The sequence below is a fragment of the Paroedura picta genome, chromosome 6 (genome assembly GCF_049243985.1).
Source record: "Paroedura picta isolate Pp20150507F chromosome 6, Ppicta_v3.0, whole genome shotgun sequence".
NCBI lineage: Eukaryota > Metazoa > Chordata > Lepidosauria > Squamata > Gekkonidae > Paroedura > Paroedura picta.
In genome coordinates, this window is record NC_135374.1 from 21,223,039 (window position 1) to 21,250,584 (window position 27,546).

At 39.1% G+C, this 27,546-nt stretch overlaps 1 protein-coding gene across 1 annotated transcript in view; it reads right to left on the reverse strand.

The window, feature by feature from the left end:
• Window positions 1-1,098: 1,098 nt before the first annotated feature.
• The window catches only part of XPO4 (exportin 4), a 76,248-nt gene continuing 49,800 nt past the window's right edge, over window positions 1,099-27,546 (reverse strand). The window contains exons 11-23 of the mRNA XM_077341675.1: window positions 25,727-25,869; window positions 25,454-25,599; window positions 20,404-20,581; window positions 17,763-17,922; window positions 16,596-16,765; window positions 15,261-15,435; window positions 14,436-14,729; window positions 13,767-13,947; window positions 13,329-13,447; window positions 11,258-11,388; window positions 9,773-9,890; window positions 8,951-9,043; window positions 1,099-7,715 (exon numbers count right to left, since the gene is read on the reverse strand). Of these exons, the coding sequence (XP_077197790.1) occupies window positions 7,518-7,715; window positions 8,951-9,043; window positions 9,773-9,890; window positions 11,258-11,388; window positions 13,329-13,447; window positions 13,767-13,947; window positions 14,436-14,729; window positions 15,261-15,435; window positions 16,596-16,765; window positions 17,763-17,922; window positions 20,404-20,581; window positions 25,454-25,599; window positions 25,727-25,869 (2,106 nt within the window). The 3' untranslated portion in view covers window positions 1,099-7,517. The remainder of the gene's footprint in view (window positions 7,716-8,950; window positions 9,044-9,772; window positions 9,891-11,257; window positions 11,389-13,328; window positions 13,448-13,766; window positions 13,948-14,435; window positions 14,730-15,260; window positions 15,436-16,595; window positions 16,766-17,762; window positions 17,923-20,403; window positions 20,582-25,453; window positions 25,600-25,726; window positions 25,870-27,546) is intronic.

Below are 27,546 nucleotides of genomic sequence, written 5' to 3' on the forward strand. Positions count from 1 at the left end.
TTATTGATTATAGTTGGGGAAGGCACTGGCAAACCACCCCGTATTGAGTCTGCCATGAAAACGCTGGAGGGCGTCACCCCAAGGGTCAGACATGACTCGGTGCTTGCACAGGGGATACCTTTACCTTTACCTTTATAGTTAGCGCCTTAGTACAGAAATAGTGTACAAATATTTTAAATAATTTAATTAATAAAACATAGTTTTGAGATTATTTGGATGCTGCTAGCATTGATACCACTTTCACTTATCTGCCAAGAGTTCATACTACATCAAATTATGTTAGATATATAAAAGCTACTATGAATACACTGTTCACTAGGTATTTTCCAACTCCACGAAGTGGGTGTTTGAAGAAACCACTAATGATGATGGTAGTGAGTGGTGCAAATAAGAGTCATTAAGTCCTCTGCTTCAAAGGACCCTTTTGCAGTGGAAACAAAGCATTCCTCCCCAGAGCCTGAAGATACTTCTTCATATATAGCCCAGCAGCCTCCTTTAGCGCTCTCACTGATCAACCTATTCTAGAGCACTGGCTGTATTTAATTGCACATCAAGTTGACAAAAGTAAAACATGCCCATTCGAATTCAGGATAATCACTGGATATTTTAGGATTCTTCACCATTAACAGTACCATACTATCAACTAAACCAATACCTTGTCATGTTATTAAGAATACCATCTTAGAAAAGCAGTCCTTCTTGATAGTTAGGATAGTCTTTTCCCCTCATGCAATTGAATAAAGCCACAATAAATTTGTAGGTACACATGTTATGAATCTAAGAATCTTTATGAATCTTTGGGCTGATCCTGCATTGAGCAGGGGGTTGGACTAGATGGCCTGTATGGCCCCTTCCAACTCTATGATTCTATGTTATTGAGCTGGCACACTGATCACCTAACACAGTTCTTAAATTTAATCAGAGCACTTGTGGATGGGTGTAGTCCAACATGGACGTGTAATACTTAAGCAATGCAAGATTGTCAATAAACCCATATATACAATATCCTGACTGTATAAAAAATGGCAGAAATTACTTTTACATCTTCCCTTCTATATCCTATTAGTAGTCACTCTGCTATCACAAGAAACAGGAAGAAAAAATATATAAGATATATTTAGCAAAACCAATAAAATTATAATTGGAACAAAAATACAATTAAATAGCTAACAATTTGTACAGCCACAGATTTTGCGAAGAAAAATGGATATCCCAAGACTCCTCCATGACTTATTCTAATGTTCTTAAAGCTGGGCTTTGATCTTTTTTTCAGGTACAGTAATCAAAAATATTATAGTCCTGGGGTCTAAATACAATCCAGCAACCTTAAAAATTATGCATCACTAACTCAAAATAAGAGGCAGGTATCTATTGTAACTTACTTTCCTGAGACAGAGCTAATTTTTAATATGTGTTTATAAAATGATTTGCAGGACAATTCATTTTCAACAGCCATAAAATTGTAAAAGTGCATAAAAGGCCTGAAGGCAGTCCAAGAGTATTTTAGCAGAACAGTCTTTCATCAGGATAGTAGAAGAACATATGCATTCATTGCAGTAGCGTTGATCTTCCTATGATGAATACGGCAACAGTTCATAGTAGCAAATTGCTGCTTAGAAGTACTGGAACACACCAAGAAAAATGCATAATAGAGAACATTTTTAAATGGAGCAGACACGAGACAGTTGGAGACATCTTCCTACCCCAGTTGCTAAGTTTTGCAGTAGCACGTTTGACTGAGGGGCTACTGGAAGAAGAAATCGAGATGCAGTTGTACTGTAGGTTTGCATGGTACTGCATGCAGTCCCTAAACTGTTTCATGCTAACCAACTGTTTCACAGCTGAGATAAAGCATACAGAACTCCTTTACAAACCCACTTTTTGGTGAACAGCAATAGAATGCACAGTAGAGTCAGACACAGAAATTCAAAAATTATTGTGGAAAGAACTACTAGGAGTAATTAAGAAAAAATCCATATGTATATCTGCAATAGAACATGAGACTACTGCATTGAGTTACCTCTCCAAATGCCCCCAAAAGTAATTATTGAACTGGACATCAAAGCATTAGGATTGTGAAGCTGCAAGTTTCAAAGGCAATGCAACACAATCATTCTTGATTTCTAGCCACACTATCAACTAAACCAATACCTTGTCATGTTATTAACCAGCTTGGATTAAAGTCTGATGAAAAAATTAGCAGCTTTCCCCATTTCCAACTATTTTCCATACGTTTCGGTTTAAATCATTTCACTTGAATATTAGAGGTTTCAGATTTCTCAACAAAAAGACCTAAAAGGACATCAGGACAAAAAATGTCAATTTATACAAAAATGGGGGGATTGCAGCTTATTCCAGACATCATAAAGCAAAGAGGCTAAATATCTTCCAAAGTTCTTGCATTAACTGATACTTTCAACCTTTATTTTTCTCTCAGATACTGTAAAAAAAGAGAATTTCCCCCCCTATTTCTATGTCAGGCTGGCCAATATGCAATCTGTAGTGACAATCAAGCCAGTAAGATAAAAGATTAAGTAAATAGTCACCATTGCTAATGCTATTAGAATGAGCAATGGAAAAAGTAGTTACTGCTAAAACTCAAAAGCTTCTGATTCCAAGAAAGCTTTAAAAACACCTGTGCTATTGGGCTACACACAATCTTTAGCTAAGAAAACAGAAAACTCAATCCTTTGAAAATAGCTAGTTTGAAAATAAATTTCACATGGGCAGGATTAACCTAATTACTTGCTCCCAAAATTGGCCTTTTATCAAAATTGCAAAATACAGTCCTCTTACCTCCCCCAATGCCATTTTGATTGCTCACATATTGCCGTTTCCCATGTAAAATGTTCTATGATTTGGGTCTTTACTCTAGTGGTTTTGGTACCCACAAGTGGTTATCAATATTACAGATATAGCTAGAAAGCCACTTTATTTAGGCTCTAGGTAAAACAAGAAGAACAATGGCACATGGCTAAGATTAAATATTTTTTAAATCAGCATTTTTTTGGAGGGGGTGGTGGTGGAGAGTAGCTTTATTATTTAGCCAATGGCTTCCTGAAACTGTTGCACTTTATCTATAACAATATTTTATTTAGTCTGGTATTCAGTGAGATACATGCATTCTTGTGCAGATTCAGAGCAATAACTATTTTGTTCAGGCCAGGCAGACTTGAAATGGTTTCAAGTGCTAAAATAACCTTCTGGTAATTATGTTATGTTTGAAGATTTGTACGCTATAGACATTCAGAACCTTCAAGCTATCATGTTCTACTCTGAAACAGTTTCCCTTGTATTTGTGTGTGTGTTCACAGAGAATATGCATTACTATGAGGGCTGATCTCAAACAAGCGCTTGGGGTGAACTGAGTGTCAGCAAACAGGTAAGACCCTAGAAACCAGCTGCCCACTCAAGAAAATGTATATATTTTCTACAGTAGTATTCAGAATATACAAGAGGAGACTGCAGAGTTACTGTTATTCTGGAGTTACAAATAACCTTGACTATAAAGGGGATTTTCTTTGTGTATATATCTCTTTTGCTGTAATTGTCACTTCCTGGTATGCTGGGAGTTGGTATAACACAGCTCACACAAAATAAATGATCTACTGCAGGAGTGACAACAACTACTACTAACATGCTACTATTAATGCAACAGATTTTAGTATGATGGTACAGATACAGACTAGCTGATTCAGTGTGTCTTCAATTTTGCTGATATTCTACTGTGCTCAATTAGCTATCAAACACTAGATATCACACAGAGCATTCTGGATTCTAAACATATTACAAGGTCTTAAATAACTTACTGATTCTTCACAAGTTAGCATGCACGCTTGTATGTGTGTGAAGCTCACTTTTCCTCATTAAAGTTCAAAGGTTCTATATGCATTTAGGAATCGCTGGCAAACTCATCACCCCAGATTGTTTGGTACTATGCATTTAAAAAAAAAATTCCTATTTGTAGTACAAAAGGTAAAAAATCCATACAAGGAGAAATCTGCCTAGCCTTAAGTGTATTTCTTTTAAATAGTAAGTGCTCTGCATGATCCAGATGGCAACTGGGACTGTAGCTCGTGTCCCTTTTCAGCAATAGCAGATTCTTTCATCTTAAATTCCTTGAAATATACAATACGGCTATTAGTAGAATTAAACCATAGCAATTTGGAAACTTTCCCCAAACCATGAATCTAGATTTGCAAAAGTGAGAAGTGGGAATGACATGCTAAATCAGGCAACCAGTGGAAGTTGTTTACTGTACGAAAGAGCTACATTTGAGAAAATGTTATAATTGTACAATTGTGATTTGCATACCAGATCAAGCAAACAAACAAACAAAAACAAACAAACCCTCAAAGTGTTTTGACCTTTCAGTAATTATTCAAAATTCAGTTCTGTTCTGTTCCATTAGTATACCAAGATCTCAAAAATATCACAAGGCTTAATTCAAAGCCTGATAAAATGAATTGTGGTTTTTATTTACTTCCATGGGCTTTCTTTGTGCCCTCACTAACAGAAAAACATAATAGTCCATTAAAGATTGCTTTAAAAAACTGATATAGTCAAGTAACGAAAAGCTCTCCAGTGTGGTGAAGGTACATAAGCACCAATACTAGCTTCCAGAGCTACTGTGATATCTCTGAAATTGTTAAAAGCAATTACATGACATTCAGAAGATGGACATACATAATGTGACATATGGAAAAGTTGCATGGGGAACGAAGAGATCAAATGTTATTCATATTTTTTGAATATAACAAAGAAAGTTAACCTCAGATATTACGAATAGTTGCAGAGTTTACAGATAAAAATGTACTTACAGTGTTCCCTTAATGTAATGTACATTTCAAATGAGGAAGTAATTTTTTAAAAAAAGACTGTAAATAATCTTTGCCAACTCAATTTAAGTACCAAAACAATTGCTGTTGTGTAAAAAAGCCCATTCATCATGAACGGACAGATTGTACAGCAGCAGCTTGTAACAGAATATTTCCCATTTTGGCTAGGAAGAGTTTTTTTGGGGTTGAGATTCATTTGCTGTATTGCAGATATTTTACGCAACTTGCAAATTTTAATATTTTTCTTGAAGTAGCTATCATATTACCTAAAATCAGAGATTCATGTGGTGTCAATTTTATCCACTATTTCAATAAACCGGAACCATTGTGAAAACAACTCATTTATACCCCCAAACTGTTTTTATATAGGTGCCCTCAATGAAACAAAGGCTACAGAGTGGCCCGTTTTTCTAATCATAACGATCTTTAGCACAGTCGATGGCATTTTTAAAGCCACTGTCCATAGAAGCCCAAAAAATGTCAAATAATTTTCCTCTTAAAATTTTCCATAATTAGATTATGAGGGGCTCTGCTGGAACGACAGAAACCAAACCTTTAAACAGAAATCAGGAATTTACAAAAGACATTTTCTCATTCTATATCTATGTATCACTCACACTGCCTTAGAAATTACAAAAGCAATATTAAATGTGGTAGGAGAGATTTAAGGCTCTGTTTAGATGTCATGGCCATATCAGGATTTTGGCCACTGGGAACTTAAGGCTCCTGCTTCTGATTAGGTGGCAAGTGATAGTTTAAGATAATTACATCAATCGGGCCAATCTGAATGTCACAGCAAACTGTTACTACCTAGAACTGGAAGGAAGAAAGGTGCATGTGAGCACAGAGCATATTCCTGATGACAGTCATGACATCCGAATTGAACCTTACTCTCACGAGTCTTTCAGACACTTTATTCCAAGGAGACAATTTGCTCCAGCCAGTCTTCGCTTTATGGTAAGGCTGAATGTTTAGAGACAGTTGGATTTTTTTTTTTGGTTTTTTAAAAAACAGAATCAGTGACATACTTTGCCTTTCTGGGTTCATGGCTTATCAAGAAGGAATTTAAGAAGTTAGGTTTTGGACCCTTACAGCACTTCAAAGTGCTAACGATTTCATATCAAATATAATTGTAGGTAGTGAAATTACATTTTGAGATGAACAGCTGAAGGATGGCACGGAATTGCAGACATGATGCTACTCACAGCACGGAAAAGGCTAACGATTTATATATTCCCCCATATAAAATGTAAAAATCATCCCTTGGAAAATATCCAATAACACAAATCTTGCAGGGGTGTGAAGCTCAAGGCCTGGGAGGCAAATTATCCCCTTCCTTCATCAAAAAATGGTTCAGTTTAACCAGCAGCATATACATTTGCGTTGGTTTAGTTTGGCTTGTACTAATAGAAAATTCCCTGCTTCCATATTCTTGAGTTCCTGCCACTTTGTTCCCACTGCAACCTCCTATTTGGTGGATGCAGGATGAAACCATACAGGTAATCTTTAAAGTGCCAACACATTGAACAAGTGGGATCAGAGCAGCAGAAGACAGCACCGCGGATCTGACCATGGTGGAAAGACATCAGACCCCAGTTCAGGACTCTGGATCTTGAAATCAAAATGTGCATGGCCTTTGGCTAGAAGAGTTTGACACTCACCGTCTAGCCACTGCATCCAATGCCCCAACATTTAAAAAAAGTTCGTATACATCAATAATTACACCTTTTGTATCATTATTGCTTCAGCTAACAGTTCAGTCTAGAAATACACATCAGTTGTGTATGACCTGGGCATAAATCAAGAGATACTGAAAATAAAACTACACATGAATTTTTCTGCTACACTCATACCGACATAATACTTGCAACATAAAAGAAGGGCTGCAAACAGATACACAGCAGCTTAATGCCAAGATTCTAGACCAGTTCTGAAGACCCAAACCTTGCCTTAGATTTCTCACCTAATGTGTTTATTTGTTTTTAAATTAAGGCAATGAAATGGCTACAGTTCCTAAAGTTCGTTTCAGGGGAAACAAAAATATACACCTTTCTTCTTTCTGAACTTTAGGCAGCAGCATATAATGTAGAAACTTGTATTACACAAAAACATGCAACACCAGGTTGATGTAAAAACAAAAACAAAACCCCAGAAAACTAAATCCAAGTTTTAAAAATATCATTTGGTGGTTTTCTTTTTCTTCTTCTTCTGGATCACACACTCCATTTTCAGAGGAAAAAAATAAAGCTTAGAATTGTTTTACAGTTCTGTATGTGCTTACATCACACACTTGAAGGGTTTATAGCGACAAAAACAATCTTTTCGAAGTCCGAATGGTCCCTATTTGAGGGCCATTTGGGCAAGGCACTGGCTCTTGTTTTTAACTGTGCCTGTTATCTGTATGCACTTGTGGAATTCTTTGTAAGATTTCAGTTTCTGTTTATTCTGTACAACATAGAAAGGTGTGACAAGACTGTGGCTAAAATACATTAGCAGAAGCTGATTTTAAAGCTGTCCTCTCCTATTCCACTCTGCTATACCAAAACTTCCAGGCTTTTTAAAATCTTAGGATGGCTGAGGAAAAAAACCCAGAAATAGGCATTAAGATTAAGTCAGCTTTCAGCATTTCTCAGTGCATTTTGCAGAAAGGGTCTAAGTTAGGCATACAGTTCTGGTGTTTTATTTTACACAGAGGAGTCCACCAACATTTGACATAAAATCTTCTAAACTTTTGACGAAGGCCATCTTCTGCTTACGGTCCAGCGTAGGCGGAGTGCTGCTTGCGGTAAGCTTGTTGAAGGCATCTGCTAACCGCTGGTAAATGATGGGGTCTTGTTGGCTTGATAATAATGTTTCAACTAATTCGGAATATTCGGCCTGTGAAGAAAAGGAGTTACATTTTCAATATGACAAAATGGGTTGTTATCCACACTAAATTTTCTAATAGAAGGACGAAACTTTGCTGCCTGCCCCGCTACACACACTGACCCCACAGAAGCAGTGTTTTCCAGAGACGGGACCCTAGGGAATGATATCAAAATTTGTGAGTTTAGTCTGGATTCAAACCAATATACAGCAGCTACTGCTGATACATAACACAATGAAAGGTTTATATAGTTAGTTTCAAATTTCAAACCAGTTTACATATTTTATCTTAGTTATTCTTACAGCAGCCACTTAAGGAAAACTGGTGTTATCTTGTCAGGTGTCAAAGGTCAGACAGATAACAGCCTGCCAAACTCATGACCCAGAGGACTATCTGATACTTTGAGGCACATGGAGAAGAGCTTTTAAGCCCTTCTAACACAGTCCATTCCTAAGCCACTCTTGAAGATTGGGAAACCCTCATGATTGACATTTCAAGAGGCAAGAAAAACTACTGCTGAAAGGGGAAATGGACACCTACCCCTTCCCTTGAGGACATTTAAAATTCAAGCTCCTCTGAATCCCAGAAAGGGGAAATGGACACCTACCCCTTCCCTTGAGGACATTTAAAATTCAAGCTCCTCTGAATCCCAGAAGAATGAGCTGTTCTGGATGGAAGTGCTTTACTGGCGAAAATTATAATTATAAATTATAATTATAAATTATAATAACTATTACTGCTTTGCATTTCATTAACCTGACACATATATAGAGAGAGTGGTGTTGTAGTTAAGAGCAGTAACCTCTAATATGGAGAACCGGGTTTGATTCCCCACTCCTCCGCATGAAGCCAACTGGGTGACCTTGGGTCAGTCAGTTTTCAGAGTTCTCTCAACCTCACCTACCTCATAGGGTGCCTGTTGTGGGGAGAGGAAGGGTAGGTGATCGTAAGCTGCTTTGAAACTCCTTTGGGTCGTAAAAAACATGGTACAAAAATCCAGCTATTCTTCTAAAGGTTAAAGGTAAAGGTATCCCCTGTGCAAGCACCGGGTCATGTCTGACCCTTGGGGTGACGCCCTCTAGCGTTTCATGGCAGACTCAATACGGGGTGGTTTGCCAGTGCCTTCCCCAGTCATTACCGTTTACCCCCCAGCAAGCTGGGTACTCATTTTATACCGACCAAGGTTAGTAACTGATAAATGGTTTTGCAAGGTTTTGCATGGTATAATAATATAAAAGTAGCCTACCTGATGCAAACATACTAATGTGTAAAATGCTTCACCTGCTGCAGCTGTCATCTCTGTATTGTGCTTTTGTAGTACAAGCATATCAAAAACCATCTGAAATGACAAGCAAACACACAACAATATCTAAGGGGGATGTAATAGTTAAAATCAGATTATCAGTGCAGTTAAATACTTTTCACTGCATTTTAAATAACCGTTTGGTTCCTTGTAAAGATAAAATTAATTTTATTTGCAAAAAAAATGATAAGTGCTAATTGATAATATAGGCAGCAGTGCTTCGCAGATTAATTGGTTAAGCCATCCAATGAAAGACATGATACATTGAAAAAGTATCCTCAATGAACTGGACAGGTTAATTAAAAAAAAAAACCTTACAAAAATAATATGTAACAGATTTCATCTTAGAAGAGGCATCCCAATCTAAAACGCTTCTTATTATATGCTACCTATTGACCGATTATGCATGGGGCAGGAAATCCAGGGTGGCGGCAGCAGGGCAGCCCTGACTGTACACGAAGCTGCTGCCATGAGGCCTTTGTCAGTGATTTAGACTTGTACAAAATGCACGATGCTTGACCACCGCACTGAACATCCAGATATAATTCTTAAAATATGGACTAAATATCTTTGTTGTTGAGTAGCATTAGTGGAATGCAATGGAGAATACTCTCAGGAAGCCAAAACTTTTGGAAATTGATAGGATCTTATTTTGAGCAGTCATTGTACAATACAGGCGAGATGCTGGAGCTGGATTGTGATTTAAAAAAAAAACTTCAATAATGAAGACAACTCATAAAATAGTAATATACAGAACATTCTTACCTTAAGAAAGTGCCTTGTTGCTAAAAAGAGGGAAGAGTCTGTCTCCTGGGCTTTTGCACATTGTTCAGCTAATGGCGTCAATGCTTCTAAACAGAGCTGGCAAACATCAGAACTCATTCTAATTAACAAATGTTAAAGGAATATTTGTTTTTCCTTTTGGAAACAGAGTCAGATTGAGGTTTCTGCCATGTAACCTGGTTCTCATCACTTGCATATTCCTGTGTTCCCTGATTCCCCCTTTGATCCTGCCTTAGATCTTAGGCGTGACACCTGTCTTTGCTGTCTCATTCCCCCCCCCCCAGACACATTGGGCATTGCCTAGGAAACATTATCTCACTATCAAAGACGGCCTGTTTTGTTTGTGCCCAAACCGTTTGGGAGAGGCTGTGGGCATTGGGTAGAAAAGGGGGTGCTAGTTTTGAATCTCCATTCTTAGCAAGGACCCTGTGATGATCTAATTGTTATTTCTTCAGTAAAGAAGAAGAAGAGTTGGTTCTTATATGCCGCTTTTCCCTACCCGAAGGAGGATCAAAGCGGCTTACAGTCGCCTTCCCTTTCCTCTCCCCACAACAGACACCCTGTGGGGTGGGTGAGGCTGAGAGAGCGCTGATATCACTGCCCAGTTTTATCAGTGCTGTGGCGAGCTCAAGGTCACCCAGCTGGCTGCATGTGGGGGAGCACAGAATCGAACCTGGCATGCCAGATTAGAAGTCCGCACTCCTAACCACTACACCAAACTGGCTAAAGAGCTTTCTTCCTCCAATTGAAGTCTAATTAACAAGAAAACTTCTGAAGGATTCAAGTGGATTGCCGTGTTGGTCTCCAGTGGCAGAACAAAGTGAGTCAGGTGACACCTTTAAGACCAACAAAATGTTATGATATAAGTTTTCATGTGCAAGCACACTTCTTCAGTTAACGTGTTCTGTATCTGAAGAAAACATGTAAACTTATACCGTGAATAAAACTTTGTTGATCTTAAAGGTGCCAATGGACTCAAATCCAAAGAAAGTTAGCATGCCACTCTCCCCCACAATGTGCCACTATGATAAGTAAGCAGAGTGTTTTATAATGGGAAAACAAACACAGAATCATGTGGTACAACAGAACATCAGATTTATCACAGAAGCCGGCTGCTCATCTAGATTATCCATTTACTGGCAACCTGCCACAAACCAACCAACCAAGCAGGTGAGTCTTCAAAGATTAGTTTAGAATCTGCCAAATAAAGACTATGAGAGATTTTCTGCAAAATTAATTAATGAGGCAACTGTGGATACCAACATATTAATGTAAGTTTGGTTAGTTTTAAGAACACCAGAATTAGTTTTTACAAAACTGGTAGATAGAAGCAGATACTTAAAAGATATTGCAAATCATGCTTCAAAAGTCAGAATTCATATACAGAAATGTTTAACAAGGGATAAGGAAACTCTCGAGTCATCACAAGCAAAAAACAACACATGCAAGTTAAATAATAAAGGATACGATGTCATTCCTAATTCTAATGAATACATAAGGCTTTTAAACAAGTCTTCTGGAAGTTGAGGAATCTTCTCAGGAAATATTTCACAGATAAATGTAATTAGTTTGTAGTATTGATTACACAGTGATGGGAACTATAAAGGAAAAATACAAATAAGTCTTAGTTCTTTCAAATGTATTCCTCCAAATGGGGAAAAAAATCCATTCTCCATGAAAATGGAGACTACACAAAATCAAATCATTACTGTTTTCTATACATTTCAACATCTTAAATTTATACATAGCCCTAAACTCTGCAAGTCAGTACTGAAGTGCTAATTAAGTCTTTAAGAACATTATTTTCAAAACTATAATATAAAAATTGAAATTAAATTACTTACATTATTTGTATACTGCTTTTAAACAACCATTCATACAATGAATTCAAAAATAGCTCATTAAACCAAATGAGAAACAGAAATAACAGCAGATGTCTCAATTAAAAACAGCCTCATTTCCAAAAGCCCAATGGAATGAAGTCAGAAAAGGCAAAGCTACGATCCCCACCACAGTAATCCTTTATGTTTGAGCTACCACTGAAAAAGCTAAACTCTTATCTGAAAAAAAGATTTCTGGAAAATTGTAAACTTATCAAGTGAAACGGGAAGAGATTATTAGAGTGAGTTTGGATGAAAACTCGCAATGAAGAATTTAGAATGTCTTATAGAATGTAGATGAAAGCCTATGAGATGGCGGTGAAGTCAGTGAAATGCAACTTTTACACAACTTCCATCACACCTGCGCACTCATGCCCAGCACAATTATGAATGAAGGGCACCAAAACAATAGCTAATTGGATATTAGCTGTGAGGCATTTGTTAGTCATTTCACTGACAAAATCTTGACTCTGCCACAACCTCCCTCCAACCTCGGACACAGAAAGTGAACTAGAGGCTCCTTGGCCATCTTTGGAGAGGGCACTGAGTTACTTTAGATGACTCTCATTAGCTGTAGTGGACAGGAGGCTAAGAACAACAAGGCCAACCACTTGCCCACGTGGCTCCTAAAAACAACGGACATAAGAATAGGGGCTCCTCTCCAGGAAATAATTAACCTCTCCCTCTCAATGGGAGAATTCCCCCAGAGGATTAAAAGAGGCAGTGGTTTGCCTGTTGCTGAAAAAACCATCTCTGGACCCGCAGGAGCCTGACAACTACCGCCACATCTCACATATAGCATTTCTGGGGAAGTTGGTTGAAAGGACTGCTACAGACCAAATATCAGCACTCTTGAAGGAAACTTCAGCCCTTGACCCATTTCAGTTGGGTTTCCAACCTGGCCATGCGATAGAAACAGCACTAGTTGCCCTGACAGATGACCTCCACTGCCAGCTGGACTGAGGCAAGTCAGCGCTGCTTGTCCTATTAGATCTGTCAGCAGCATTTGACACAGTCAATCATGAGCTCTTAGCTTACTGCCTTGCTGACACTGGGACACAGGGGACAGCCCTCTGGCTTATCTCCTTCCTCTGGGGTAATGGACAGAGGGTAGCAATAGGAGAAATAGTATCTAGCCATCATCAGCTCACATGTGGAATCCCACGGGGAGCAGTCCTCTCTCCTATCTTATTTAACATCTTCTTGCACCCTCTTGCTCAGCTGGTGTGGAGATTTAGGCTGGGTTCCCACCAATATGCAGATGACATCCAGCTCTTCCTCCTTATGGATGACCACCCTGATTCTTCCCCAGTATCCTTAGCTAGATGCCTGGAAGCAGTGAACGAATGAACGAACTGTGGAGCAGTGGTGATGAAGTTTCTCTGGCCAAGATACTCTTAGGTCACAGAAGAATGGTGCAGGCAGAAGGGTTTCTGGTTGCTATTGTCTGAATGACTCTCTTCTTCAGGAAGGGCAGAGGTGAAGGCTTGAGAGAAATTTTATTGGATTGGCCTTCCCAGCCAGGCATATGAGTGTAGTTGGTACAAAATTTAAAGTCATATTTAATGACATTAGGCAACATCTGGAAAAATGAGCTAAACACTTTCAAATGGCTTTGAAAGATTACCATTTGAAAAGATGTGTTAAGCCATACTTACTTTTAGTAGATCTTGGGACATTAAAGGCAGAATAAGGTTCACTCCATATAAGACTACATCTGCTGCTGACACAGATCTGCTTGTGGCTTGCCCAGGATCATGTCCTCTAAATACTTCATCTAAAAAAGGGGAGAAAATATAGCAACACATTTGACATTTATTACTTCAATACACTGACCTCTCTCTTCCAAGTCCCATTCTAAACTCCAGGCTCAGAATAGTTTAATGGACTTAATGAATATGCCCCCTTAAAAAATTAATGATAGCTGTTTTGATTCAAAGAGAGACACACAAAAAGAACCTGAAAGCCAAACACAAAAACGCACAGAATTATAACACATAGTCACCCCAGTTTTAAAGATTTTGCATCTCTAGAAATAGAGATTTTAGACATGCTTGGAAAAATTACCCACTTATAACAAAATTTACTCCTCCTACCTGTATCACTGAAATCTATAAATTCTTTTGAAAGCAGGTTAGTTAGAAGCTCCATGATGAGAAGAAGATCCTGGTATTGGTCCTCTTCTGCTGTAACATCTATTCGTTGTCTACCTAAATTATTCTTGGAATACACTTGAAGTAGGGTCAGACAGGCTTCATATAAATTCATGGCTTTAGACTACAAAGGAAAGAAAAAGACACTTGTTGGTCTGAAGCAGCACAACAAAATGTGAGTCCAATGGCACCTTGAAGACCAACAAAGATTTATTCAAGGTGTGAGTTTTGTGTGTGCATGCAACATGAAAACTCACACCCTGAATAAATCTTTGTTGGTCTTAAAGGTGCCATTGGACTCACATTTTGCCTCACCTGGCTTTCAAAGTGACCTCAGCTTCAGCTATTTTAGTGCATCTCCCCATGTTAGCTTCCTACATTTGTGATCTGGCACCAAAGCATACAACCAGGAATCCAGCAGGCCCCAATGGAAAACAAAAATGCTTATCAAAGTAGTGCTTAAATTTACAACTGAATAGGCAGGGCCTGGAATGGGCTAAAACATCCAGCGTGTGTACCCTATGGAAGCTGGTCCAGTTATCAAAGTGTAGATCTGCAGTCTTTACAAACTGTACTGTTCTTACAACTAATGTGTATTTGTAATAGCATTACCTCTCCAAGATAGCATATTTGTTTATGTGCAACTTCAACAAAAACTTCTATGATGAGGTTAACAGTCTCTGGTGTATTCTTGTACACCTCCATTAGTCCAATACAATTGTTAAGGAAGTCCATTAGAAAATTAAAGAGAATTGCTACATTGTCTATCTGGGTAGCCTCAGCAATGCCACAAAGAGCTTCTAAGGTTGCCGTGATTTCCTGTTTCACTTCTTCCTCTTGGCAGATCTGTTGGAAGTTCTCTTGGTTTATCACATTCAAGAATCTATGTTGAAGTGGTTGAAGAACCTACATAGCCAAAAAAAAGAGCAAACAAAATATATCCTGTAGTTTCCTAAGCCATAACAAGTTCAGCTACAGACATTAACTGAATATACTGAATATATATCCACAATTTATTTTTAAAAAATTTAAACAAATAACAAGTAGCTATAAAGCCTAATGAAATTATAATCGTAGCTCAAAAAAGTTATTTTGGGTTCTCAGTTGAAATGATAAGAAAATATTTGTGTAAACTCTTCTTTCTCAGCTAGCTTACAATGTATGTTAGCTGACAAGAGACGATACTTCTGGACAGACTACACAGGGCTAGCAGGTATTATTAAAAGGGTGCAGCTGAAAGACTCAATTTCCATAACACTAACAATTGCTTCTAGCATTGAAATGTATGACAGAATAATCAGAAAATTTAAAAGATTCTTCAGCACAATAAAGATCAAGGTAAATTATAATTTAAATGTTAAAATTATTATGGCCACATAGTTCACACACATCCTAGGCCTAAAAATTCGAACTAAAAAACCTAAAAATCAGTCTTACCTCTGTCCAGTATTGCTGTTTTGTATCTGTATCCATATGAGCAAAACCTCCTAAAACCAAGGCCTTCATTAATGTACGCTGCACAGAACTGGACAAAAAGTGAAGAGGCGGGTTCCGCCTGGCAAACTGCTTAGCCAAGTTCCACCAGTTTTCACACTGAATTACTAAATTTGCCCTGAAAGTGGAAAGATATATGAACACCAAGAGTCATTGTTTAACTGCATGCGACACTTACAGCATTGCTAGATCTTCTAGACTTATTTTAGAATTCAAGAAATCCAGCTTCTATTTATGTTAATCCTTTTAATGCCTTTCTCTAATGCACTTCAGTTGACACTCTGGCTGCATTCAGATGTCACATCAAACAGACATTAAGCCAGAATGTGCATGACCCCAGCTTGTTCCTGGGTAGACCTCACTCCTTCTGTAGGTTTAAGGAAAATTCCGGTTTGAAATAGCCTGGTTACTCAGGATGCACACATACAGGTGGCACAGCTTAACGAGTTGTCTTTCTCCCACAAACCAGAATTCCAAAACAGGAGTTCAATCTGCGTTTAAAATCCTTGTTTGTGAAAAGAAAACTGACTTTGACTAAAAGCTGCAAATCAGCTTTTGAATTTTACAACTAATCAGATTAGGATTCCTTCACTGCACTATCTATTAGGGAGGGGGGGGGGGAAACAAGATGGTAATATGGAGCTCAAGTTAAACCTTAGTTTGTACATGCAAACTTAATATCAGCTTGACATGTCTGGGTGCAACCTCAGTTACTAATCATACAATCATTGCAAATTTGCTACTCTGGCCAGATAACTAGTGGGCTGTACCAAATGGTCTACTGTTTTCCTAGTTTTACTTGGTTTACAAATGCATGTTAATCACTGGACACAGTATTTTATGACTTGCAAATGAATATATGAACCAGCTCCACTGAGAAGCACAATGTTACAACTTCCCAGTCACCCACTGTCATTTCTGTCTGTGGCAATAAATCTGGGAAGGCTCATCATATGTGCAATATGACGCTGCATTCATCAAATAGTTAACAAGTAAGTATGCACCATCCCAATGTCACCTTGAAAGCACAGCAGTACAGGTACGCATACACGGAAGAGGGCTCTCATAAAATCATGGACAATTTTGACACTGGGCGGAAAGGCGATATTGTCCAACTTAACATGAATGTCCATTTAGGTTATTCAAAGCATTACATTGTCCCATTCGCTGAATATTTTGGTACACTCCATTGTCATACACAGTTTTAAGAGAGCCTCTCTCAGGAATGTTAGCTAAGCAGTTTTTTTCCCTTTTATCTTGTTAATATTTTAGGCTTACCTTTCTCTCCTTTCTACCAATGTTACTAGCAATTGCACAGTGTCATTGGCGAGGTCCTGTTCAGAACTCCACACTGCAAGGTTGCTGATTACTTTTTCTAAAAGGTAACCCACAATCCACTGAGAGCCCTCTGTGTCAGCACCAAACGCTGTATTGAATGGCAGACTTATCTACAAAAGAAGTAATTAAATATATTATATTACTAGAAATAAAAAACAAGGCAACTCTCATCTTGGTTCTAAGCTTTTACCTGCTTTAAAACATATCTTCTAAGAACACAGGCGATAGTGAATAAGATTGGTATTGCAAGGAAAAAACTCATATATCTCCTAGCAAATCAATGGGTTAGAGGTCACAGAGGAGTTCTCTCCAAATAGCATGACTTGTTCTCCTTCCCCCAATGTAGCACGAAACGGTTCTTGAAACCTTGGAGAGACTAGAGAGACTAGGATCCAGCTGTGGGGGAAGCTGGATGTTCTATGATTTTATGAAATAATATTGTCCCTCCAAGATATTCCAGTGAGGACCCTAGCTGCTGTGTTCTGCACCAGCTGCAATTTCTGGGTTAAGGACAAGGGAAGGCCCATGTAGAATGAGTTGCAGAAATCAATCATGGAGGTGACCGTTGCATGGATCACCATGGCCAAGTGATCCGAGGACAGATAGAGGGCTAGTAGCCACTTAGACTGAGTGTGTGCGTGTGATCGGCCCAGGGTCACCCACTGAACATCTATCGCTAAATACATATTTGAACCTGGGTCTGTCAATCTGAAATTCTAACCATTACTCTACACTAGCTTTGTGTGGTAGCTGTTGTTGGACACTAGTGACTAGCTGGGCCTGGAGGATTCACAGAAGTGACTAGTAGCAAGTTTCTCAATGGCTAGCTCCAATAAGTTCACTCTGAGAGGCCAAAACAGCCCTGGAAAGACTCCTGCTCCTTCCCCAGACCACTTAAAGCATTCATTCTTACAGCAATAGGCACTGCTTACATTATTTTGCAGGGGTTTGCCCCACTGCATTTTTTCCAAATGTCAGATATTTATTTTACAAATCATGTGGCCTTTCTTAGGTTTATAAGATCTATTGCATACCTTCTTGGCTACAATCCCTGGATTTAAGTATCCACAGATGGTGCCATGTTGAAAATTAAGATATACTGATTACCTGATCGTACAGTTTTTCATCCACTAGAAGATAGGTTTTCGCCCAGCGTTTAAGGAACCATACAATATCTTTTCCCATCTGAGGGCTCAATAGGTGCGTTAGATTTGCTCTTATTGCTCGAGACTCCACTTCTGAAACTCTTAGAATAGCAGATAATAACCTGAGAAAATTAAAATTATTGTTATTTCTAATGCTCTGCCCTTGCTGCTTCACTCTCTTACTCACTCACTCTCTCACGGGCTAAAAATCTTCAAAAGATGGGAAATAACTGAGTGACGTGACCCTCTCCAATATTGCTTTTTGGGAAGAAATAACTTCTCCAAGGATTCCCTTGGTTTATTCTGGCACAGAACACTGGAATATAACATGTCCTTTGCCATGATGAAAAGATAGCCCTTTAACTTTTGAACCTGGACTCTCAGATTACTGCAGCAGGAAGAGTTACTTCTAAGGCTCTGACAACAGGGTAGGTGGGAATGTTTCAACTGGAACTTTGCCTAGAGTATTCTGCTGATACCTTATACTGATGACTGTTGATCACCATCATGTATACTAATTTAAAGCTGGTCAGATCTCCCAGTACTGCTCAAATGCTCTAGCAACAGACAGGTGCATAGAACTATGGTTTTCATTTTTTGCTACAATAAGGTGTACAACCCATAAAAAAGTGTTTCACACAATTAAGGCCATAATTCAATGGTAGAACACAGGCTTCTATGCAAAAGGTTTCAGGGTGAATCTCCCATACCTCCAGATAGAATCTCGGGGGTAAAAGTCTGATCCATCCCCACTATCTAAGACCTTGGAAAGCATCCATCAGTTGAAGCAGAAGTAGTGAGTGCGACAGGTTAATGGTATGACAGAGTCTAAAGCAACTCTTTATTTGCACTGCATCTACAGGGTATTTCTGCAATTCACAGCATCAGATTTGAAAGAGAAACTATGGCCAGGGATATGCAATAAGTACAAAGTGCAATTTCTTAGAACAGGGGTCCCCAATGTTGTACCTCTGGGCAACATGATGCCTGCCAGCACCATCTCTGGTGTTCACCAAGTATTTTTAGGAAGTGCATGGGCCCTAATGGAGATCTGATTTTTTTTAAATAGTGCTTTCACAGGAGCTGCCACCACAAAGCATGAATTTTTACTGTATAAATGAAGTTAAGATAATGGAATCATTTTGTGTCTGGCTTTACCTCCTGTGGCAATTTGTGGCTATGCCCACCAGACCATGTCAGAATTCAAATAGTACCCACGGGCTCAAAAGCTTGGGGGCCTTTGTCTTAGAATGTGTTTACTCTGTATTGTGTGTTTCTTAGGTATGTTTAGATCCTATTAAAATCAGTGGCACGCCAAAGCTGATGTGAATATTAAATCCCATGTAAACTAGTAAATTCACATTTCTTCAGAACTTTTTCTCCTGCACCATATTTTTATGTTAATCCAGAAAGCTACCTTCTGATAAAGTGTGCATGCACATGAAAGCTTATACTCAGAATTGGTCTTAAAGGTGCCACTGGACTCAAGCTTTATTCTTTTCTCATTGTTAGCTTTAAAACTATTAGAAGCAGGCAAATACTTTCTACTGCTTTTTTTTTTTTTTGCAGAGTACGAGGACTTCAATATGACCCCTTGTATTTAGCAATTAACAGTTTGTTCCCATAACTTGCAGTACTTCCATGAGGACACCTGGCATTGAATGAACCTCCTACTGCAGCAGCATATCACCACAAACCAAGTTTAGCCGGAGGGCATAAATAATAATTCAGTATCTTATTTTGCATGCATTGGATAATGCACTTTCAATGCACTTTAAAAGCAGATTTTATTGTTTTGCACAGAGAAGTCCAGCTACAAAAGCACATAGAAAGTGTATTATCCAACATCCAAACAACATAGGAATCAACGGCTTAGTAATAAAAATATTTATCTAGTAACTTGCAGAACATTAACCCCTTTTCTGGGGTGGAAATAGGAATCCTTAAACTTAGCACAACTATCACTCCTTCAAAATAGGATTTTAGGTACACATTACTTTCTTAATCTTATAAAAAGACAGAATTCTTTGCGTATTACTTGATACCGAAACACCATAAAATCTTAACTTTTTTAGGATTTAGGTTGTCTGATTCAGAGCTCTAATAAGCTGATTTCATACAACTGAAAAAACCTGTCAATTTTAAGAACTACAACCTATTTTTTTTTTATAATGTCATATTGGCTTGAGGAACCAAGGTGTACATACTTTAGTTGTCTACTCAAGAAAGCTTTCCGGGTAATCGTTTCTACCTTGATACCAGCCACTTAGCTCAGTGTAAAGATGTACCCCAATTACTATGCACGTACACAATTTTTCAACTTCCTTTTATATCCTGGCATTCACCCTCCAAGCATGGCATTCTCAAAATTGCCTCTACAGTGAAGACTGATTTTAACTCGTTACTCAATTCTAACCATTTCCCAGTGGTTTAAGCTACTTGTGGTGAACTATCACCTCCAGAATGACTATGTAACTTTTCACCATCTGCAACATTCACAATGTTATCATTGATTGTGTGAACTAATAATCTCTGGTGTTATTTGCTGTCTACCTCTGAGGGTTTCCCCCCGATATTTGGTATTAAGATACTAAATAAATTACCTAATAACAGAATCGGTTCTGTTGTACCCTGGAATGGAAGAGGCCTTTTCTCCTGGAGATCCAAGAATTTGAAGCGTTGTATTGATGTCAACCTCAGTTGAATGCTTAATGGAATACTCCATTATTTCTGGAGGTATTAGCGGAGTCTCTCCCTGAGTATCATTAGCTAAGAGGTAGCCTTAAAATTAAAAGCAAACAAAAAAAGAAAGTAGTGACCTCAGGTTACCTGACCTAGGTTAAATACTGTTTTAAGGGCCATCACAAGAGATGCTGGGCGAACTGGAATCAACATTTGTCTAAATTCTACGGACCTTAAGGTGTATCTTGTATTTAGTGTATTTCAGTTTTCTGCACATGAGAAGACAGATTAAAATATACAATGAAATAGGACCACAGGGAAGAAAATTACTTAATTCATCATAAGATACCACAGCAAATGTAAACTGACTTTTAAAAAGTGCATTTCTTTGCCACAACACAAAACACTAATGCTATCTAATGATGTTTCATTGCAACTATACCACAGGTTAAACAAATTTTCTCAGAAGTTTCCAGAATACTGGCAACCCAAAAACATTTTCTCACTTTCCATAAGAAATGCATAATGGCAAGGAGGAATTGCTGCATTTAATAGTAAATGAAAGTCCAGGAGATACAATAGCTATAACACTATGTAGAGAAACCTAAACAAGGTGGGGGAACTTGAATCATACTGTTCCACCTCATTCCCAGACATGACTATGTTAGATGCCACATTCAGACAAGGGGACATATGTTGGTTTTGACACAGACAGTCTCCTATTCAGACATAAGTTCCACTGGGCATGAGCCATGAAGATTTGTGAAGTACACACCATGGCTGGTTTGTGTAATCCCAATGTTACATCAAATGCAAGAGCTACAAGTCCTTGTGAAACAGAAGTTTTTCAACTATGTGATGCAAACTTTTGAGAAGTATTAAGGCACATATATCTCAAACAATGCATTCAAATCTATAAAACCTTAATTATCACGTTGCATTGTATATATCAATACTGTATTCCAAAAACAGGATGATTATTACTGTTTATATAGAGCAACATGACTTCGAGAAGGATGCTTGTACCTGTTTTTAAAAAAAAAACTGGACTTGTAAAGTTTTTGTTCTTGTTAGTAAGAGAAGAACTGATTATATTGGGATGAAGCTTCTCCTACTTCCATAAATAGGCTCAGAATACTCATGAACTAGAAAAATGGGTTTTCCCTTTGAGTAGAAAACTCAACTGGTAAAAAGAAAACATCCTCCATGAACATGAAGTACATTATGATCTACCCCTAAAGAGATTTGATAAGAAAGGAAAGAAGACTGTTCCCACCCAGTCAACTCTGGAGAACCCATCTCCAGAATTTGGGAGGAATAAACTGCTCTCTCTATGCCACTGAATATGAAAGGGAGGCAAATTCAAATTTCCTTTTTCTGATAGGGCAGAGCAAGTTTTGCAAGAAACCAACATTCAGTTCTATTGTCTCAAGCAAATGTATGGCTAGAAAACCTCAAGAGCCCAGCAAGTATGACCCGAGGAAGAATTTATCTGCGCTGATGTTACTGCTTCTTTAACAGACTTCATTATAATACCTAACAGTATAACGATGATACAATTTCTCAATTAGCAAAAGTAGATCTTGAAGCCTTCCTCCCTGGATGGATGTTACATCTGGAGACTTGCTTGAAAGAAACTTTAAAAAGCACTCTTATCTTATATGCAATCTATGTAACAATGCAGTGCTCCTCCAGACATTAAAAATATTACAACACTCTATTGCTGTGCTGGAAAAAGGATGGTTCCTTGAGATTTGTTATTTTGGTAATGCAGATATGATCCATCTTGAGCATAATCTTATCTTCACGCAGCTATTTTTGTGAACTGATAGGGAGGCTATTTTTAAAAGTCTTTGAGCTGAAGATGCTGTCACCTGGAAACCAGTCTTGGGAGCTCTTTTATAGCAGCCTTGGCCATGAAGTCCTTCAAGTGAGCCTGTAAACACCAGTCAAACAACTATGTTCAATCTCTAGATTGGAGATTTATGATGAATGGGAAGGCCTCTGAGAGAAAGTAGCCAGAATGACAGTAGGAGACAAGAAACACTTAGAATGATTACTGACAAGGGCTGGCCAGAACATACAACTGTCTCTTAAAGAGTACTGGTACCAAATTTTTCATGTTTTTGAAGAATCTGAGATTGTTTTGGACTCTAGCCTTTGAATATGAAACTTGATCAAAGATTCCAGAAAACGTGTTCTGCATGGCCTCCTCGATTCTCTGGGCAGACTGCTTGTGAAATAATATGTGGGTAACAAAGAACCTCATTAAGAATAACCTTCTTGAGTAACAGTGATTGATTCAACCTCTATGTCGATGTCATTTTAGACTGCAGTGGAATATCAGACCTTGAGATAAAAGATAGGTGTTAGCTGGAAAACATCAGAGTACACTGATGAGAACACGTATTGGATTAAAGTATCAGAGATGATGTAGGCAACATCAATATAGAAGAATTTTCATTCTTTTCTTCCTGATCTTTCCAGTTCTTTGGTAATCCAGAAACCACTCCAATTTATCCACCTATCCATACAGCTAGTTCATCTCTGTGTTCAGTGTATTAAAGATGTCCAGCTTTCAGAGAGGGAAGCCAGAACTCTATACTGTGGCCTCCAGGAAAAACTTCTGGAGCTTGAAATAGTTGGCTCTAAAGTCTATCCAGTTTATGCTCAGCTGAACCTCCTCTGTCATCCAGAAATAATGGACTTTTCTTCCATCACAGAGAGATCTCAATCTATACCATTCTTCTCTATATCCAGTATTTGATGATTCTTTTATGGATTAAATAGATCCATTCTCCAAGAGAGAAGGTGCACACTGGATGAATTCCATGCAAGATACTACTGAACTCACAGTTTCTGTCAGGGCATATGGCTGGTGTTTTTATTAATCTAAACAGCTCTTGTGCCATAAGAACTGAGAGCTTGAAATTAGTCTTTACTAGATACATACCTCTGTATCAAAAGATTGAAGAAGAGTTAGTTTTTAACCCTGATTTTCTCTATCAAAAGTAGTCTCAAAGCGGCTTACAATCGTCTTCCCTTCCTCTCCCCACAACAGGCACCCTGTGAGGTAGGTGGGGCTGAGAGAGCCCTGATATTACTGCTCTGTAGGAACAGCCCTATCAGGGCTGTGATGGGCTCAAGGTCACCCAGCTGGCTGCATGTGGAGGAGCGGGGAATCAAACCCAGCTCGCCAGGTTAGAAGTAGCCGCTCTTAACCACTACATCATGCTGGTTCTCGGGCTAGCCTGTACGTAGGACCTTTGTGAAGATCCTGTGTGCTAATAAGAGGCTAAAACAGAAAAAGTCTGTTTGTATTATACAATACATTTGGAGACTATATGCAGTGTAAAAAAACTGTATTGTCTGATTAACTTATTATATGTAAGCATGCTTCAGCAAGCTACATTAATGTGTTCGAGTTACATCCAGGATAGATCTCATCACGTCTGACCTGATGTGTTTGGCTGACAAATTTCAGGAGACAGGATGACTCTCCAACCTACTGTTAATTGGAGCATGGCAAGGAATGGAAAGCATACTCGTCAGTCTCTGAGTCAGGGGGCTTCTCTTGTATCCTGATAACAGACCTTGAATGTTTGTCTCCAATGTCATAATTTTGTTGGGAGATTTCTGGATCAGTGAAAGTAGAGACTGTTCCTTTGGGAACACATCTGGCACCAAAGCATGGCAAGAGAAGACAGATGTCAGGTAGCGGTGACTTTTCTTCACAGCATGAATTAGTTAATGACAGCCACAACACACAATACTAAGCAACACCAGCCACTGGTTTAACTGCGTAAAAGACAGCATCACATAACTGGCCATTCAGTCTTTGAGGAAACTCCTTCAACATGAAGGAAGATTTTAGGAAAAGCATTTTTTGCCATGTTGCTCTGTTGCTCTGTTGGGTTTTATGAAGTTGTAAATTTCTTCTCTTGTTCCTAAGCTGTATTGCTTTGATGACTTGAGTGTGGGAGTCAGTACTGCTGCTGGATAAGTTTTGGCTCCTTCAGTGACATGACATTTGTGCCTTCTGCCCTTCCTTCTTCTTTCTAAGCTGGCTCTGGTTACGAAGGTACATTGCATTAAACCACTGTATGCTATATTGGAGTAAAATGTATATCCATCCATATTAGCAAGCTTCCTCTGAAACTGAAGGGAACCAACTCCCAGCAGGTTTTAAAGAGTGATTGTTCAGGTTGCCACCTCCAGGGAGATGATCTTCACCAGCACTACTGCCCCACTTTCAGTGCTTAGATCTGCTGCCTCAGAGGCATTAAGGCAGTTCCCGATGCTGTGACCACCATTTTGGGTGGCTGTTTTCATGTCACTTCCTATAGCTGGGGATAAACAGACTCTTTACTAACACTGTTTTCCTAGAGATCTAGTTGTTGCATGGGAGAAATTAGAGGCTGGAGATTTAGAGCTTATTCAGTTTTGCTATTAAACTATAGCCCAGGGGTAGTCAAACTGCGGCCCTCCAGATGTCCATGGACTACAATTCCCAGAAGCCCCTGCCAGCATTCGCTGGCATTCGCAGGGGCTTCTGGGAATTGTAGTCCATGGACATCTGGAGGGCCGCAGTTTGACTACCCCTGCTATAGCCCATGAAATACCTCACTCAGCTGTTAGACAGGACTTGAGAAGTTAGGCAATGAATTCTTCCCCATTTCTGGTTTCAGTGAAAATCCAGGTTTACCCACAACAGTAGGTAAAGTAAACTTTCATCCTAAATTAAACTGCTCTCCTCTACCAAAAGCCCAATACAGCATCAGGTATTGCACTTGAGTATTATGGAGAACCAAGTCTGTGGGTATGTAAGATGTAAAGTCAGTTTTCTGAAGACTGGCTATGGAGGTTTCATCAACACATACCATCAGTTAAGGCTAACAAGCTTGGCAAAGGAATTTCCCATTTGCAGCCGAACAATATCAACCTGTGTGATTGTGAGAGTTTTCCACTCACCTGTGACTAGAATAAGCCAATGAATATCCTCATACAGATCATCAAGCACTTTATTATCCACAGAGCTTGATCCTGGTGAGGCAATTAACTGCTGCTGATGCCTTTGTAACTGGCCATGAAGCCTTGTCACTCTGTCTTCTAATAAGCTGAAGAGAAACAACAAGCAAGATTGATAGTGATTGAATTCATACTGCAAAAAGAAACCCCCCCAACAAAACCCTGTAGAGATTATTCCAAACTATAATACCCCTTTGTAAAGAAAGCAGCATATACCTTGTAAGGAGAGGTATACAGTGTTCGGCAGCAATTCTTCCTAACATGCCTACGCTGGCCAACTGGTCAGAGAACTGGTCTCTGTCATCCTCTTGAAGCTCACTTATTTCTTCTTCTTCTCTAGAGGCTACACCATTGGCAGTCTGACATTTAAAAGAAGGTAGATTGCATTATGTTATGAATAATAATTCTACAGCATTTCTGCGTTTGTCAGATAAGCTGACAATCATATCTACAGTAAAATGTCTAGAAAGAACCCCTTAAATAAGAGCTGTGGTCAGGTGTGGGCAAATATTCATTTGAAACAGAGATAATGTCCCCTTCATTAATATCCTGTTAAGTGTTTTGACTTTAGTAATGCTCATAATAATTATACATGTAGTAATAATAATAATACATGCAAACAACATGATTAACAGTCATGGAAAGTGCATTACTTCATTTATCTTGCACTGGTGAATTCCCAAGTTCAACTATGGACTTGATTTAAACATATGAAGCTTCCTTACAGTGAGTGTCAGACCACTAGCTCATCTAGCTTAGCATGGTCTTAGTTTTCATTCCAGAGTATACTGCATTCTTTTAGCAACAGAGGCTTCTAAAAATACATCTATTGGGATTGGCTCTCAGCCAGTTCCTACACCTGCTACCTTTAACTGGAGATCAAGGACTGAACCTGGGTCCTTCTGCAAAGTAAATGTTTTTTGTCAGTAAGATACAACCCCTTCTTATTGAGCCATATTGCTTGTCAGATTGGCTGAAGATGTTATACCTCAGTTTATTTATTTATTTATTTATCATACTTTTTCTCATCAGGACAATGGAAAAAGCCTTCCATATAGTATTACAGAAGATGAACTCTCCACTTATCATACTAGAAGTGCAACACTCACCAATCCATCCCCAAACATAATCCTAGAGTTTGAAGGGGCTATACAGGCCATCTAGTCCAACCCCCTGCTCAATGCACAATCAGCCTAAAACATTCAGGATAAGTATCTGTTTAGCTCAGTGGTTCTCAATCTAGGGGTCCTGACCCCACTTGCCTGGCCCCTTTTGTGGGGTCCCCAGGTTGTTTGCCGCTGCCGCCGCCGCAGCAGCCGGGGGTGGCAACAACGGTTGCAGGTTGCGGTGGGCGGCAGCCAGCAGGCAGCGCTGGCAGGCGGCAGCAGAGCCACTGCAATGGCTGCTTCTACGCTGCCCAGACTGAACGCGTGTGCATGCACTGCCGCAGACCCTGCAGTTGCTGCAGTTGGGGTCGTGACATCAGAGTAATTGAGAAACGCTCGTCTAGCCACTACTTGAAGACTGCCAGTTAGGGGAAGCTCACCACCTTTAGGCAGTCAGTTGCACTGCGGAACTACTCTGACGGTGAAATTTCCCTCCCTGATATCTATTCTGCACTAGTTTCCACCCAATTTTTAAGTCTTATCCTCTGCTGCCAACCAGAAACCTTTCCCTGCCATCCTCTAAGCGACAACCATTCCAATACTTAAGGAGAGCAATCATGTCACCTCTCAGCCTCCTCTTCTCCAAGGTGAACATTCCCAAGTCCCTCAGCCTTTCCTCATAGGGCTTGGTCTATGCTTCATGGCTATCACGGGCATTGTAGTCCATGGACATTTGGAGGGCTGCAGTTTGACTACCCCTGATCTAATCTGTTTAGTGAGCAATAATTTATGCAAATCCCCACCCCTTCCAAGCATAAAAGCCTAAGGAGGCCAAAGGATGCCCTATAGATCTAGTGACACCTCTACAGTTGCAGAATATTGTCAGAACCCTCAAGGTAAATTCAGATAGTCTTCTGACTCTTTCAAACA